This window comes from Lepidothrix coronata, unplaced genomic scaffold (genome assembly GCF_001604755.1).
Source record: "Lepidothrix coronata isolate B3197 unplaced genomic scaffold, Lepidothrix_coronata-1.0 Scaffold14, whole genome shotgun sequence".
In the NCBI taxonomy this organism is placed as follows: Eukaryota; Metazoa; Chordata; class Aves; order Passeriformes; family Pipridae; genus Lepidothrix; species Lepidothrix coronata.
Window position 1 is genome coordinate 996,445 of NW_016690194.1, and position 17,899 is coordinate 1,014,343.

General features: G+C 40.0%; 1 protein-coding gene across 2 annotated transcripts in view; it reads left to right on the forward strand.

Annotated features, from left to right (window-relative positions):
- ADAMTSL1 (ADAMTS like 1) overlaps window positions 1-17,899 on the forward strand; it is a 375,877-nt gene that overhangs the window by 164,771 nt on the left and 193,207 nt on the right. The window contains exon 1 of one of the 2 annotated variants that reach the window (XM_017806264.1): window positions 17,133-17,291. The exons of the other annotated variant lie outside the window; for it this stretch is intronic. Coding sequence (XP_017661753.1) covers window positions 17,235-17,291 — 57 coding nt within the window. The 5' untranslated portion in view covers window positions 17,133-17,234. Of the gene's footprint in view, window positions 1-17,132; window positions 17,292-17,899 lie in introns of those variants that run through there. 2 annotated transcript variants of the gene reach the window in all.

The following is a 17,899-nucleotide window of genomic DNA, read 5'->3' on the forward strand; positions in this document are numbered from 1 at the left end:
CCTGAAGAGAACTTAGAAGAAAGATGGAGCAAGACTTTTTACAAGAGCATGTAGTAACAGGGCAAGGGAGAGTGGGTTCAGATTTAGATTAGATATTAGGAAAAAAATCTTTACTGTGAGGGCACTGGAACAGGTTGCCCAGGGAACAGCTGTGGATCCCCCATTCCTGGAAGTGCTCAAGTCCAGGTTGGATGGGGCTTTGAGAAACCTGGTCAAGTTGAACTTGTCCCTACCCATGGTATAGGGGTAGGAACTAGATGATCTTTAAGGTCCCCTTCCAATCCGAACCATTCCATGATTCTATCATTCTGTCATTCTATGACTAGGACAAAATCTCTGTGTTGGGTCCCTATGCCTATTGACTTCATTTAGGTTCATCTGGCCCACTGCGTATTACAGCATTGATTAGCATTATTTGGCTCAATAATGAGATTTTTAATATCTCTCCTATACATGCATGAGACGCATGTTAATAAATACCAGAGGACCATATGATATTTCTGTTGCTCAGTGCTGCTTAGAAAGCAACAGCCATGTGAAAAGCAGGCTACTCTGAGCACTGAAGATTGCCATTGAAAATTTCATGCTCCCAGCTGTTATTTTTGCTACTCTCTCAGAGAAAGGGCCATGTGACATTTCCAGGGTATTTCACCACCTCCTCTGGATTCTTGAATTCTTTGAGCAGGGCCAAGGATGGGAGAAGAGAGCTCATTAAGGAACCCTTTATAAACAGTTTTACTGTCCATGTTGTAAGGACTTCTGCTGTTTTCACCTGGGGAAACAAATGTGCTAACCTTACGGAGTGCCCTAACCACCTAGAATAGCACAGCAGCTTGCTACTCATTTCAAACAGTTGGGACTAGCCCAGATGAGTAAAATTAAATGAATACAGCTATTTTCACATTCTTAATGGTGCCAATACTTTTTTCTACTGCCTGTTGTCTCTCTGCTCTCTAATCTGGAGGAGATCTCATTTTCACTCTGTTACAACTCTAGCCTTTCATGGGATGCCAAGGGGACATTTCAGCATGCTGGTGGACCTTGATTGCCAACATGCCTGGGGTTTCTCCTCTTTGAAGGGGTGAGTCCCCTCCTCTTTGGGGGTTCATTTGTGTCTAGTCCTTTAGTTTTCTCCCTTACATCCTCTCCAAGTTGTTTCCCATACTGCTGCTATTCCCTGTCTGAACTTTTAAGCATACCCTAAAGCGGGCTGCCACACTGCTGACCTCTCTCAGCGGTCAGCTGATCCAGGTACTGCTGATCTGAGTACTGAGCCAGCCCATCTCCACCATCAAACTCTTGCTCTTTCCTCTGGCACAGACTTCATATGCAGCACATATACAGCTGCACGTGGAGGTGCAGTATTAATCCCTAACTGGCTTCTAGTTGCCACTTTTGAGACCATTTCAGGAATGAGGGGTTGTAAGACAAAGCACAGTGAAAATAATTCAAAATTTACACAGATAAATTGGTTCTTAAAACCCAAGGATTGTGTCTAAAAGCGTGAGCAGCCCGTATGAGAGAAAATGCAATAACATTACACGGGGTTTCAAAAGTAAACTTCTAGCTAAGAAGTGCAACAACTACTGTAAAAATTATGAAAGCAATCACCATGATGACTCCTTGCTACAACTCTGCCCCATGCTCCAGTCCTCTGACTGTCAGTGAGAAATGTTGTTTCTTACAGCCATACTATTAAATATTAAATGTTCTGGCTGGGTTTAAGCTGTTCTGCCACAGAACGTGTGGGCCTGATGGCACTAAAAATACTGATGATGTGGTTTGCAGGTTACTAGTTGTTGTGGTTGTAAATATGTTGTCATGCAAATGCCTAGGTTATCCTGTTTATGAAAGGAGCTACTTTTTCATTAATCTCTGGGGCTGTATTTTAAAAATGAGACATTCTTTCTAATGCTTAGCAGTCATATAGAAAGCATGTAATGTCATGTTCAGTGCTAATGCTATTCGGTGGGTTTTTAGAAGAGCTCAGTATCTCTTATACAGGCTTTTAGGCAGACAGGTCAGGTCAATGTGAAGAACAAACTATGCAAACACAGGGCACCTCTTAAGAAATCCACTTTTTGCTGAAGCTTAAATATACTTTTGCAAATCCTCTGGGGCAGGCACAAACACGTGTTATTTACTACATAAGTGCCTTATATCTTTGGCTTATAACGTTTTGCGGGAATATGGCTTAGGACCTTTTTTGGAAATATGGCTTATTATGTTACCAAAACTGTATTAGTTTCTCCGGTCATGATAGACAGGAATGATAGGAGCAGGACAAATCACAGCCAGCGATGACACGCACACACACACACACATATTGACAGAGCATGTATTTATGTGTTTTAAGAGTTTTTAGTTACACAAGGCACTTCAAAAATCTTGTGATGTAGAAGTCAGTAACTGTGTGTCTAATGGTGGAAAATCTGGTGCTATTTATTACAAGTGCATTTTTTTCCGGTTGCCAAGTAGATGCAACTGAATCCTCTCTGTACTGCTCTGCCTCCTGTGTTGTCTTCATGAAGTCAGTGAGATCAAGAACAGGTCAGTCACAATTACTGGAGCTGTTGTTTTCAGTTGATTATCCTTGACTTAGTCGTATGTTTTGTTCTTACTAAGGCTCAAAAAATGATCCTCTGAAGTGCAATCAACTGTCCATGTTCCTGAACCACTGATGCAGTGAGAACCACTGCTTGAAAAACACTCATTGTAAAAGAAACAGAAAGAAATTTTAAGAGATGGGAAATAAAAGTGTTAAAACTTTGTGCATAATATTACCAGGTATCCAAATATATTCTGTTTAATTAAACTCATAATTATTTCTCCCTCATGAATCTTTGCTTAAACTGCTTCCCCTTCTGTCAAATAGCCTTGAACAACATGTAAGATTTTTTCATGTGGAGTGCAGGAGTAAATAAACTGGGGAAATGGCAAGTTCTGTGTCTGTAGAGTCCGCCCCAGTGTTTTGTGAACAGTGGCAGTACAGTCCACATGTTACATGATGATGCCACAGTAAAACATTCATGCTCAGTGTTTCCCAGAAGAATAAAAGAAAACATACAATGAGCGGAAGAAAAATATAGCTGGAAAATCATGTCTTGTTCCTCAAGTACTGAAACGCAGCTGCAGAGTTTGACTCTGCCCTGAACAACACCCAGTCCATTCTTACTGCAATCATTAGTCTGTCAGGCCAGAGTGAGTTGCTATTTTTCATTATGTAGTAAAGAGTTCCTTTTTAGCTCTTTTTAAAACATTAAAATGCATAGGGAGCCTGAACTTAGCTCTGTCTCTCACAACTTAAGTGGTGGAGCTACTGCTATATTCATATTTCAGAAGAGGGAAATAAAGCCAAAGCTCACAAAATTCAAACCAGTAATGTAACTAGTGTTTTATCAGGTCCTTAGATTTCCTCTGACTCTGCTCTCCATTGCTGGCAAAATCCTGGCAAAAATACTCTTGAACAGACTAATACCTGCTATGGGAGAAGAAATTCTACCTGAAAGTCAGTGTGGTTTCAGAGCCAACAGGAGTACCACAGACATGGTATTTGTTCTCAGACAACTGCAAGAGAAGTGCAGGGAACTGAACAAAGGCCTCTATGAAACCTTTGTTGATCTCACCAAGGCTCTTGATAATGTGAGCAGAAAAGGTCTGTGGCAGATTTTGGAATGTTTGGGTTGTCCCCCTAAGTTCCTTAAAATGATCATCTCACTCCATGAGAATCAGCATGGCCAAGTCAGATATGGCGATGCACTTTCTGAGCCCTTTCTAATAAAGAATGGTGTGAAACAAAGCTGTGTTCCTGCACCAACCCTATTCACAGTCTTTTTCAGCATGATGCTCCAAAGGGCCACAGCAGACCTCGATGATCAGGACGGTATCTACATTCGATATCATACTGATGGAAGCCTTTTCAACCTAAGGCGACTGAAGGCCCACACTAAGACCTTAAACCATCTTGTCTGGGAGCTGCTCTATGCTGATGACGCCGCCCTTGTTGCCCACACAGAAGCAGCTCTGCAGCATTTAACATCCTGCTTTGCAGATGCTGCTGAGCTTTTTGGGCTGGAAGTCAGCTTAAAGAAGACTGAAGTTCTCTATCAGCCTGCACATCAGGAAGTCTTCCATCATCCCCATATCACCATTGGCCAATCAGAGCTCAAATCAGTTCAGCAGTTTAATTACCTAGGTAGCCTCATCTCAGATGGTAAGATTGACGGAGAGATAGACAACAGGTTAGCAAAGGCATATAGTGCTTTTGGAAAACTCCATAAAAGAGTTTGGCGAAATAAACACTTGAAGAAAAGTACAAAGATCAGTGTTTACAGAGCCATAGTGCTGTCTACTCTCTTATATGGATCCAAATCGTGGGTCATCTACCGCCACCACCTGCGACTCCTAGAATGCCTCCATCAGCTCTGTCTCCACACAATCCTAAACATCCACTGGTCAGATTATGTGACTAACACGTCTGTTCTAGAACAAGTAGCAGTTACAAGTATTGAAGCCATGTTGATGAGAATGCAGCTGTTCTGGGCAGGGCACGTCTCAAGGATGAAGGACCACCGCCTCCCCAAGATTGTGCTTTATGGCAAACTTGCCACCGACTGCCACAAGAGAGGAGCCCCGAAGAGGAGATACAAGGACTCCCTGAAACAACATCTCAGTCTTGGCCATACTGATCAACATAACTGGTCTACTCTGGCCTCCAATCGGGAGGCCTGGAGACACACCATCTGTAACGTGCTTTGAGAAAGCATGTAGGATCACTCTCGAGGAGTAAAGACAATGCAGAAAGAATCATGCCCTGCAGAATATTCCACCTAAGGAGTCTTTCTGCTGTGCCTTTTGCAACCGGACTTGTCTATCTTGCATTGGCCTTTTTAGCCACCAACGTGTTTGTAACAAATGTGGGTAGAGCCCTTCCCATATCTTCCTTCGTGAAGCTTGGCCATGATGATGATGATGATGATGATGATGATGATGATGATGATGATGATGATGATGATGATGATATTTCCTAAGGGAGCTCTGGGTGCCTCTTCAACAGGATGAGAGAAAAAGGCTCAAAATTATATCTGGATGTTACACACCCATAAAATTAATTAATTTTATTTTATCTCATCCCACACAAATCACTATAGAGGGAAGAATGGTAGATTTTACTTTCCTGGGTACCAAAGTTGCTGTTTTATTAAAGTAGCCTTACGTATTACTTCAAACACATATCCCATGACATCTGCTTAAAAGAAATTTCTGTATTTAGCACTGAGCCAGCTAGGCAGAATGGCTTGGTCATCATTGACAAGGATATCAACACAGTAGAGAATTTTCATCTGATTGTCTATACCATGCATCTCACTTGTCCGTATCTCATATTTTCGCAACTGAATGTGGAAATTAAAATCACACGGTGGTAACTATGTTAGTAGATAGACATACCTATAAATTGCAAAACCTCTGTTTAATGTCACTTACACTGAAGAACTGGCTAATTTTGTAGTTAGTTAGACACACAGCACAGGGATCCTAAAATGTGCATTATATTCACCAGGCATCTTTGTCCTTCAGGTGGATGTTTCTTTGGAAGGGCGCTCCTACTATGAATATTAGTGGGACAGCAGGATTAATGGTGTACAGCTCGCTTCTCACCTTGCATTTTAAAGACTCTAAGAAAAGACTGCCTGTCAATTAATGGAAACAAAGCTCTACTGGACAGTGTAAAGCCAATTAATATAGATGGCATTGAGGAAATGTATTAAAGACACGTAAAACTCCCAGTGTTATAGCCTCTCCTGCTCAGTGATACAACAAAACTAAATTTCTAAGCTTACCGATTGTCGTTGCACAGCATTTCTGAGCAGTTTTCCTCTGCACACCCAATAGAGGTTTTTAGACAGCATATGTATTTCTGGATGTCCAGCTCCATGTAGATTTTAGAAAGTTGAGCCTATGATGTATTTCATACAGATAAGGAAATATATATTACAATATACACTTTTAAGCATATAGTCCTATGTAGCTGTGTCAGTATGAAAGCTTTTATTTCGTTTCTAGTTTCTTCAAGCTTTACCAACTTCTTAGCTTTTCAACTGTTGATGGCATCACAGGAAGTTACTCACAAGCTGCCGGTATTCTATGATTCAGTGATGTCATTTTCTTGCTCCGTGTAGTGAAGATCTGTGTTCATAAATGTTAAATTATTACCAGCAAAACAGACCAAACCCTCATTACAATTCATAGAGAAGATACAATGCAGACCCACAATACAAACATGGTTTTTCTGCTTTATCTTTGACAGAACAAGTCAATACACTTGATACCCTTGTGTTGACAATACACATGTGGTCAAAGACAGGAGAGGGACAGGGAGAAGGCAGGAGTAACATATAGCAGGGAAGTGTAGATCTTAACATATAAATAATAATATATAATAATAATAATAATGATAATAATAATAATAATAAATATAAAACATATAATAATAATATAAAACCACAGTAAGCAATTAGGATTGCTTAGGTAATCTCCTCCACAGTCTTTCACTCTCTGCCTGAAAGGAGATTGTAGCCAGGTGGGGGTTGGTCACTTCTCCCAGGCAACTATCAGTAAGATAAGAGGGCATGGTCTTAAGCTCTGCCAGGGGAGGTTTAGGTTGGATATTAGGAAGAAATTCTTTACAGAGAGAGTAATCAGGCATTGGAATGGGCTGCCCAGGGAGGTGGTGGATTCTCCATCCCTGAAGGCTTTTAAAACGACTGGATGTGGCACTTAGTGCCATGGTCTAGTAACCACGGCGGTAGTGCATCTAGGGTTGAACTTCATGATCTCAGAGTTCCTTTCCAACCCGGCTGATTCTATGACTGTGATTCTATGATTTAGATATAGTTCTTTCTTATTATATCAAAAGCTTTTTTTCAGAATGACTTTAAGCCAGTAGTCCTCTTATACTTTTGCACTGAACAAAGACATAGTCCAGGACAAAAATACTTCATATCAACTCCAATGCTGTTGTGCAAGCAAATAAAATGACAAAGCTAAGTGGCCAGAACAACTTTTAATGTCAAAGATATATGAAAGTAAATTTTATAAATCAGGACTCAAATAAAAGATAAAGCCAAACTACATTTAGACAGCTCCATAAAAGTCTTTATAAGTCAAATGTAGAAGGGATTATGTGGTGTATCATGAAGAAGGAGCTTTGGGAAATAAGTATGCATGAAATACATGAAATACAATACAGCGGATAAAATGCTTAAATAAAACAAACATCACCCGGTTGCAGACAAACAGCAATGATGGCTCCAGGAGTGGTTTTTAAAAAATATATGAAGATATTTTTGTTATGGTTATGACTTTAGGCAACATAATGGATGTTGCAAAAATAAAGGCCAGTCTGTTATAGACTGTCAAGTGAAGCAGCTAAAAAAACACTGTAAAAAAGTCTTAGAGAATTTGTGACAAACAAAGATGATGGGACTTTGACCTTCTCTTGTACAGATAAAGGAAGCCCTTTAATTCTCTTACATTTCTCATAATTATTTTGTGCTTCAGTATTAAAATGAGCATGATGCAATAAGATACTTGGAAAGAGTAGATTTTCAGAGAATTCATCTGCTAAATTGCCTCTGAGGTTAAAGCTCAGAATTAAAGTAGGATGCGGGACTCAGTCTTATGTGCTTTTTCTATTAAAAAATGTTGGCACAGCAGGCTTTGGAACATTGAGTATGTGAATAAATTTTGGTTCTAAATAATCTAGTCTGAAATTCAGTTAAAGAACAATTGTTCCCTTATTTGCTGGCAAAGTTACTGTAAATCAGAAGTGCTACAAAATCAGATCATTTGGCTTCTGACTTTGAGTAACTCCAGCCACACATCCTGTTTACTCACCCATGCAGCATTATTTGCTCTTGTCTCAATATGTCCTTTAATACATTTTGATAGTATATATTGACTAGTTTGATCAAAACAGACCATGCATGGAGTTTAGAGGCAGATCCTAAGTTCTTGTATGACTGAGTTCTTTTATGAATGAGTTTTCCCTCATTAAAACTGGTGATATTTATTTGTGAATACTGCTTCCATTGCTCAGGAATTTGTGTCTACTGCAGCAATTGATTTGACTGGAAAATCACATCTTTCTTGGAGGGAATGTCATACTTAGTGCCATGATCGTCTTTATCTTTGATTACCGCATGAAAGGCTTTTATTTTTGAAATTCAGATTATATGAGCACACATTACATGATAAAAGAAATTATTATGCAGATTAAATATAATTAAAAAAAGGATTTTGCTTCAATATTCACCTGTTTTAGTTTGTAAAAGACCCTGCTGAGTTCATTTCCATTATTCCCGATTTCTTTCATGAATGAGAGAAGTATTAGGCTCCTTAAGATTATATCATATAATCACATGCCTGGCTCAGTGCAAGCTACTCAGATAAATTTACCATACACAATCATTCTTTCAATGTTTTGAAAAAAAGCTTTTTCTGTGAAGATTCAGTCCATATATGGATTTGAATTTTGAGTGGCCAACTGTCAGGAATTCATACTAGAAGGTCACTAAATCCCACCAGTTGTAAACACAGGAAATAAAAATTAGTTCATTTTTTCACCTGCTTCTCTGACAGTGAGAACATTTTCTGCCTAGCTTGAAAGGAGAATACTGTCTTGTTTCACTGCTTCCTGTATTTCTGCCATTTTGCAACTGTTTAATCCATCAAGTAGAAACTGCTACTCTTTGCATAGTGAGCTGCAGTGCTCAGAAATTTAATATGGAACACAATAGCCTCCTAGTTATTAACATTATAATTTCTTCTAGTATTTTACTGGTTGCTTATAAATACGTTTTTGTTACAACATAATAGTGCATTCATGGTCACAATTGTATACAGGTAGAAGTTGTTCGCTTTTCTCAAATATTTGCAAGAAACATAAACAAAAAACATATGTTTCAAATATTTCACCTTTTTCCACTTCTGTGCATATGTTGCAGCTATTTGAGCCCTGTGCTTTTTCAAAATCCTACCATTTACTCTCATGATTTATGACATATTCTTTATCTCTGTGTTTTTTAAGTGTGCTTTGTGCCCTAAACTGAAGATTTTTTTTCCTCAACACTGACCCTCATATCTTCTCCATCTCTCTGATTGTCACAAGAACAATTCCAGCTTTTAAATGTATCATTAAATGTGCTGTAATCCTTGCTGTTTGTCTGCATTGCTAATCTTTATTAACTTGGCCACCTCGGGGGCAGGTACTCTGTGTCCCTTGCATACAGAAACACTTTGTGGCTGAGTGGGTGTTCCATCCACATGGCATCTTCACTATTGTTTTGATATTCAAAACTCTTTCAAAAGAAAGAAGGATTACTCCAATGCTTAAATATCTTGCTGGCTCAACATTTCAAAGTATGCTTTGTGCTGTCCATGCATTTTCATTAACAGCTAGCACAAGAGATGGGCTAAAACCCAAAAACTTTGAATCCAACTCCTCTCCTTCCTCCGTGCCTCATCTTGTGGAAACTTTTGAAAGCTGAATCCAGACACAGAGCTGAGTGCTGCAAATTGGACAAACCCAAATCCTACCTCCACCACCCTAGGGGTTTTCCAAATCCTGATCCAAAATGTATTTCCTAGTCTTATTTTTTTAGCTCGTTTCTTTGTAAGATTCTTAAAACTTGCATATCCTTTCCTTCGTGATACTTTGGCAGTTTAACATGATTTATTTTAGGTTTGCTCATGATGGTCTACGCCTGACTGTAGAATATGAGTTTTGAATAGAGGAAAGTGGAAGTGTAATTTAATCCCATTTGCTTTACAAAAGCTAAAAGTGATATAAAGAATTACCTACGCTCTACTGCCATACAAGGAAAAATTAGACAAGACAAAAACTAATGCATATTGCATTAGCCTCTTTGGAGAGGCTAAAAAGCCTATTAGGGTTTTTTTGTTTGATTTGGGTTTGTTTTCATCAGTAAAGTAATTTATAAGTCATGCAAACTTCCAGATTGAGTGGTTTACAAAAATATACACTCTGTTCCTGCAGTATTCAAACACGTTATCATCAGCCCCAAGTGTTGCTGCGTAATATTTTTAAAATCATAGGCTTGATAGCTTGATGAGACTTCCAATAATTATATACAACCTGTTTGCGTCTGCTGTCAGTATGTGACCCTTAAAGATCATGTTTTCTGGTTATTTTTTGCAAACAGTGATCCTAGAAACTTTTATTGAAAAGAAACATGTTGACTTAACATCTGAAGCTGGGCCTGTGATTTAAACCCACCACCGAATATAAAACTGTTCATGGATTTGCAAGACCTGCGAGCACACAACAGGTCTCCTACTTGATTGAAGTTCACTGCAAATCTGGACATTCTGTAAGGTAGTGGAAAATTTCTGAAGTTCAAGGACTGGAGGTAAATAAGACTTCTTGTACAAGCTTCTGTAAGTAGACTTCAAAAGTAGCACAACAGGGGAAACTGTCTTGCATGAAGAAAAAAATTTGGAAGGTATAGGCTCACTTTCCAGAAAAAGAGTATGAGTGGCCCAGAGTCATGCGATAATCCACTCAAAGACAGGCACTAGGATGATTCTAAAAACTGGAATCCACTTTAGTCTGCCCATAAGGAGCATGTCCAAAAGTTGAGGAGGTGTATTAAGAGTATGGAAGTGGTACCCTGGGAAAGGAATAAGCTTGAGAGAGAAAGGATGTTAGAAAAATGATAGATAAGTGCTTGTTTGTCTTACTTGAAATTCTCTGTCAAAACAGGAGGAAGCAATTTTGCATCTCCTGTTGCAGAATTTCCCTATTTTGCTGTTGTAATTTAGGCTCTCAAGCATGTCAGTTCAAGATGTTTGGCTCACCCACAAAATTGCCACAACCTTCCAATGAAAAAAGGTGTGTTAAACTGTCGTAAAAAACAGCAAGAGTCTATAAACTTTTAGGTATTTTGGTGAGATTTTGGTTTATGTTTTTCTGCTGCCAAAGGTCAAGGTCTATTATTGAAACACAAGAGGTATCATAATTCATCAGGTAAATGGTGACAATCTAACATGGGAAGGGGGGAGTTCTTTGTAGCTCAGCATTTCAACAGTGCAGTTAAATTTCAAGAAAGAAGCAGTCCTCATAGGAATTCACTCCAACTCTTTCCACAGTTTGAATGGAGGAAGCAACTGTTCAGCTCAAAATGTTTCATGTGAAAGTGTCTCATCAGCCTGATTTCTCTCCAGTCAAACAATATGGATTGAGCAGTGTCATCCCTTTCTTGGGACTTTACCTTGTGTTAGATGTAGAGATTGATGCAGGTGCTGAACACAGAGAGATCACAGCACACCTGTTCCAAAGTGACATCATTGCACTCCACTGCTCATGGCAACCAACCTCTCAAAAAGGGTGAAGACCTGATGAGTCTGAAAGCTCGACTATGTATCTATTGCCCTGCTAGGTGTGAATGAGGATGTTCTTACTCCTCAGAACTGTCCTGTTCCTGCTATTGTGCATTTGAATTTTATCTCAAGTTGGAGGTCTAGGTAAAGGTTTTGTATACATCAGCACCTTAACCTTTGAGGAATGTACTTTAATAATCACTCATCATGTACGTCTGAGTGAGCTTTACCTAGACAGTCCAGAATATTACAGTCCTTATCACTTTCATTCTAGTTTCTTTCACATCGTCTGAAGGCACACACACACATACACATGTAAATGCAAATCCTGTTTAAAGCTCCTTGTAAAGCACTGGCTCCCTCATACTTCTCACTTTCCATACTTGCACAAACTTCCAGATTCCCAGAAACCAATCCAGGCTTATAAAAGAAAAAAAAAAATCTAAGAATAACTACTAACTAAAAAAAGTAGAAAGAGATAAAAAATTCTGGTTGCTACAGACCTGATGGCAAAAAAGAGGTTGAACTGCCAGGAAGAAACAGGTGGCTTCTGAGTGAAAATGGTAACATATTCTCCCCAGGGAGATCAGTTCCAAAGGGAGTTCACCCTTTCCTGTTATAAAGCATATTGATGTTAACAGTTTTCTTCTGCGTGCATGTGTGTTTTTCAAATTAAGTATTGCTAAATCTGTAAAGCTTAAAATACTGCTTCAGACATCCTCCTTTGCTTCTACTTCCATTTCATATATCTGCCATAGGTGCAGTACAGTGCTGATAACCAGCTATGCTTCTCTCAAACAGATGTAAACTGACTTAATTGAACACCTGTCAGAAGTGAAGGAGAACTGGAACAAATAACCAGTTCAAAAAGTGGAAAGGTAATTTTCAGGACTTGGAGTAGCATGTATTTGTGTGCTCTCCTCTGAGATGGTGAAAGGCTTATATTCATAACATCGGGGTTTGCAGGTGACATATTTGCATATTTATACTCAGAAAGTGATGCTGAATGCAATCCTGGACTCACCAATGTCCAGTACCAGTTTTTGCAAATGATTTTAAATGTTTCAGGACTTTATCTGTAGCATTAAGATTTTGCTGAAAACAACCTCTGTCACTGGTGAAACAAAGTGCTGGGCACCATCCAACACTGGCTAACACATCCCTTGAAGTTTCATCTTTAACTTCTGCTTCAGGTAGAAGTCTTTTATTGCTCTGAATTCTTATATTCACTTGGGCTGCATGACAGAGAAAATGTGGACATATACAGGGCCTAAGGTTTTGCACCATTCAGGCAATGTTACCTTGTTCAGGGCATATTTTCTTTTGACTACAGGCTTTATTTTTCAGTATATATGCATCCAAAGAAGAAATACCACATCCCATGCCTCCTAACTACCGTTCCATATATAGACTGAACTTTCAGCAAGACAAGTAAATAAACTCCATGTGAAAGGCATATATGCAGTATAACAAAACGTTGGACCTGAACAACAGTATATGGAGATGGTCAGCTCCAGAAAACTTCCAGGCACTTCAAGTAATTTTTCAGTAAATCTACACTTCTATTTCAAAGGGTTTTTTGGTTGGATTTTGGGTTTCTTTTTGGTGTTCATTTGTTTGTTTTTCCAGTGAGGAATAATTCAAATGAGCCTTTAGGTAGGTGCAACATTGCTTTGTAGAAATTGGCAGATATTGGGCATGACTCCTCAATTAAAGCTGTATGCAAGACCTTTCCCTTGGACTTGATTCATAGGAGTTTCTATTCCCTGAATTTCACTTTGATTTCTACGTCTAACTACATGCAGAAAACTGAAAGCCAAAATGTTAGAAGAATGGTATTTATGTGGTTTCATGAAAAAATTACAGGGTTTGCATGAGTTTGCTGTGAAAACAAAATTGCAGCTGCATTTTAGAATCTGGTCTGAATTTTAAATGTGGAGCAAAATAGCAGTCCTGGTGAATTTCATACATTCTACAATGCTATTATGAATAGCATGCTACTCTGCTACTGATTAAACACATATCTTGAATAAACAAAGCTCTTTAGAACTAAGTCACCTTTTCAGCATGTCTGAACATTGCAGGCCACATTATTTCATAACATTACAACAAGATACTCAATTCACTGCAAGAAAGAAATTGACATTCTTGAGTGCATCCAAAAAAGAGCAATGAAGCTGGTGAAGTGTCTGGAGAACAAGTCTTGTGAGGAGCAGCAGTGGGAGCTGGGATTGTTTAGCCTGATGGATAGGAGGCTGAGGGGAGACTGAAGGGAGACTTATCACTATCTACAACTGTGAATGGGTGGTTGGTCCCTGCTCCCAAGTAACAAGGGGCAGAAGAACAAGAAACAACCTCAAGTTGAACCAGGGGATGTTTAGAATGGATATTAGGAAAAATCTCTTCACTGAGATGGCTGTCAGGCATTGGAACAAGTTGTCCAGTGAAGTGGTTGAGTCACCATCCATGGATGTACTTAAAAGATTTGTAGATGAGTGTAAAGCCCCAGGTCAAGCCACACGTTGCCTAGGCAGTTCACTTATATTTAAGACTCCCAAGAGTTTCCACTCAAAATTCTTGCACAGCCTTTGGTTCTTTAATACTTTAAATTCACTTAAAGAGAAAATGCTACATGTGTTTCCCAAAAAACTTCTTTAAATTTAGTGACAAAATAAGTGTTTTGGCAAAAGGTTCACAGGAGTAACGTACAACCAAAGAAAAGTTTGCACAAAGCACCCAGCAAACACCAACCCACAACTTAGTGAAATAAAAGCCATTGGTTTTAAGTTACCCACAGGAGATTAAAGAAAGAGTAAAGAAAGGAAAGAGATTAAGAAAAGAAAGAAAGAGTAAAGAAAGAGGTTAGAAAAAGAGACTTGTATAGGTACCACTGAGAGGTCACACAATGTCAGGTCCCAGGAGAGAAGGCAAGCAAAGATGGAGGCCCCGTGTGCCTCTCTTTATGTGCCCAGGACACTGTGGCTGCCCCTCCCAGGCAGGGCAACCAGTTCATCGACCACTCAGTGCTCTTCTGGCCAGAGTGAGGGGTTAGTTGGCCTGTTAGAGGCTCCAGGGGGTATGGTGTGGGTGGGCTGCCAGGCAGGCCTTTGGGATTGGCGGGCACACAGCCTTGTGCTATGGGCCTTCCCAGCTGCCCTGCTGGCTGCACAACACGTGCCTTCTGACTCTGGAGGCCTGGCCCCCTCCCCCGACACACAGAAGTTGGTTCATTCAACCCAATTAATAAATAACCCAGTGAGGTACAAACCGGTCTCTCACAATGGGGCACTTAGAAAACTTGTTTTAGTGGTAGACTTGGCAGTGTTAAAGTAATGGTTGGACTTCGTGATCTTAAAGGTGTCATCCAGTCTAAATAATTCTATGATTCTGTTCAATGATAAACTTTCTTCTCTTGCCATCATTTTCCATGCAAAATTCCCATCAGCTGCAGTGGAGGTCCATGATGAGAACAGTGGCAGAATACATGGAATCCAAATATAAATCACTTAATCCAGCTTTGATGATATAGTTGTCTATTGAGGCTTCTGTACTGATAACAAGAATATCCAAAACTTCCGTTTAAAAAAATCTGTATTTTCCAAAGTCGAACAAGAAGTGCCCAAAATGAGGCATTCAGAAATGGGCATATGTAGTGTTAGTGCAACATCTCCAGTTTAAAGTTGGACTAAGAGAAAAAAAAACCCACAAACCACAACAAAAAAACCCAAGCACATGGTTATGAAAGTGTCTTTCTCAGTTGTTCCATCCATTGTAAGTCATGTAATCATAATTGCAGCAATTTGATTCTTATTAAAAAGGCAGCCATGATTCATGTATTTAATATTACAAGCCTTGCTGTTTACCTTAGAAAGTGTGCCTTGAGAATTTCATGTACAGGAATTCCAGTTACTACCTGTAAATACTTCTCCAGTGATGTTAGTCTTCTTGTAGAAAAGGAACGGAGTAAGGTGGAAAACATATAAGAGTGGTGAGGAAATGTATGGAAAAAATCCTTTTGTGCAATTCTCAGTTGTGTGCTGACACTGCTGGTGAAGCAAAGGACATGGGAACTTTGTGTTGGGGGTGAGGGTGGAGTAATGATATTATTTATAAAAGGTACACTAGACTTCCAACAGATTTTTATGTTTAGTTTCCTGAGTTTTCAAGGGCAATATAAGCAGACTCCCTGGTGGGAAAGGACTCTTAAAACCCATCTTAGACCTTTTCTCATTCCTGCTATGTTCAGTCCAGCTAGTGCGTTTTCCATCATAACCCCTTCTTACTGAGCCTCTTCAGTCTTTCTGGCCCTGTTTCCTTGCCTGACAAGTCCAAAGGTACCCAACCAAACTACTATTGGGCAGTGCAAGCTGAAATCTGTTTCTCCCACTGTTCCTAATTACTTTCATTTCTTGTTTGAAATGCCTTGCTTCAGCCTCATTTCCTAAAGCTGATCTCCATTTAGTTTATCTCTTTTCTATTTTGGCCTTCAGGTGTCTTCACCATTTATGTTCCAGTTCCTATTATGCCAGGCCAGACTTTTTCTGTCTTCCTATCTGACTTCTCAACATCTGTTACTCTTTATTTTTTCCCCTTCCCTTTCGCAAACTCTGTATCACTCTCTATCTGTTCGTCCAGCTTTTCCTCCAGGCTGGTTTTAATTTCTGCTTATGTGCAGTTCTCTTAAATGGTCTGTGCTCTACCCTTGCTCCTTCTTCTTTTCTGTCCACAGTCCTGGCCTTTGGCAGAGTTCATCTTTCCTCTGCTAGCTTCTGACTTCAGTCACTTTTCAGACTCAGCATCCAGCTCAGCCTCGTGTGTGAGAATGCCTACTGCATTTAGAAAGTTCTTGGATCCAGTGCTTCAGAAAATAAAAGAAACAGACAAGGGGGGGGGGGAAAGACAGTGGGACAGGGGCATTGCCTGCAAACTAAATTAATTTTGAACAGGGTTAGGGTTACTTGCAACTTCTATCTTAATATTTAAAAAGCAGAGTTCCCATCTTTTATGAGGTGTGTGAATCTTTGCCTTTCTGTGCAAAGTTCTTCCTCCAATAAGCTCACTTTCCTTCTAATGCAGAATAGGTTAGGTTTTAAGTTTTCCCCAAGAAGGTAGTGACATAAAGACTGTCACTCAGTCCTATTAAAAACATTCCTGCTTTACAGTTTTAGGGCAGTCAGACCTCTTTATTGTTCGTGTATTATGTTGTAAAAGAGAGCACTTTTCTGTAAATACAAGGGTTTAGTAAAATGTGCATTCTCCCTGAAAGATTTCAGCATTTTCCGATTGTTGCCTTTTAAGGCATACATTATGTATCGACACAGATTATGTTTTCCTTCTGTCTGCAACAATGCATGCTCAGGAGGAGAGCTACTGACCTAGCAATAAGCGTGAACAGCTCACGGCAAGAGGTAAAGCGGAACTCCAGGAGCTGAAAGGAGAGCACTCCGTTCAGCTGTGCCATGCTACCTCTCTCCTTCTCCTCCTCCTCCTCCTCCTCCTTTTCCTTTTCCTCCTCCTCCTCCTCCTTCTCCTCCTCCTCCTCTCTTTTTCCTTCTCCTCTGTCTTCAGCTGTTACGCGTTGCCCAGAGCCTTTGGCTTTGTTGTGCTGCATGTCTGAATAGCAGGAGGGCGATTGGCTGATCGCCGGCTCAGAAAGCGCTTCCCCGCAGCTTACCCCAAGTCACACACCGACGCCTGGGTCAGGAAATGCGAGCGGGGCTGATGGAGGCGGAGAAGGAGGGCTGAAGGTTTGCACCAGCTCTGGGTGTGACAGCAGACAGCCGAGCGCTCTGCAGTTTGCGCGTGTCCGACCCAAGTCCGGCGCGGATCCGACAATGGAGTGCTGCCGCTGGACAACCGCTGGCACGCTGCTTCTAGCCTCCCTTATCCTGGTAAATGCTCTTTGTTTCCTGCAAATATGTACTGCCTGTAGCTAATATTGTATCTGTGTGTATATATGCGGGTGGGTATGTTTTTAATCTCTTAAGATTGCAGTTGGAAAGAGTTTGTTTTGAACTAGTCATGTAAATCTTACCCTCTCTAAAATACTGCAGACTTGGAGCCTCGATATTGTGGCTTGCTGCAGATAGAATTGAGAAGTTGATGTTGGCATCACTTTTCTAAACTTCGAGAGCAATGACTTGTGGATGGTGATTTAACTGCTTGGGGTTTAGAAAGGAGCTGTTTCTCCCCTCTTTGAGTCAGACTGTATCACGCTGTAATGTTTCTGGAATTTTCTTCTGGAAAAAAAAGGGGGGGAGAAAAAAGTATTTTTCAGTTTTGCACATGCAGAAAAAACAGGTACCGCATGTACTGAACCTTTTCCTGAAGCCAGCTTAAATGAGCTCTCATTAGTGCTATTAAGTCATTACAGAGTGTAGTAAGGAGTGTAGCTCACTACTCCATCTGGGTTCTTAACCTTCTGCAGAAGAAATTGTATTCATTTTCAGTAGAGTGGTGCTTGAGCAAGGTCAGTGAGGGTCAATAGTTTATGTTATTA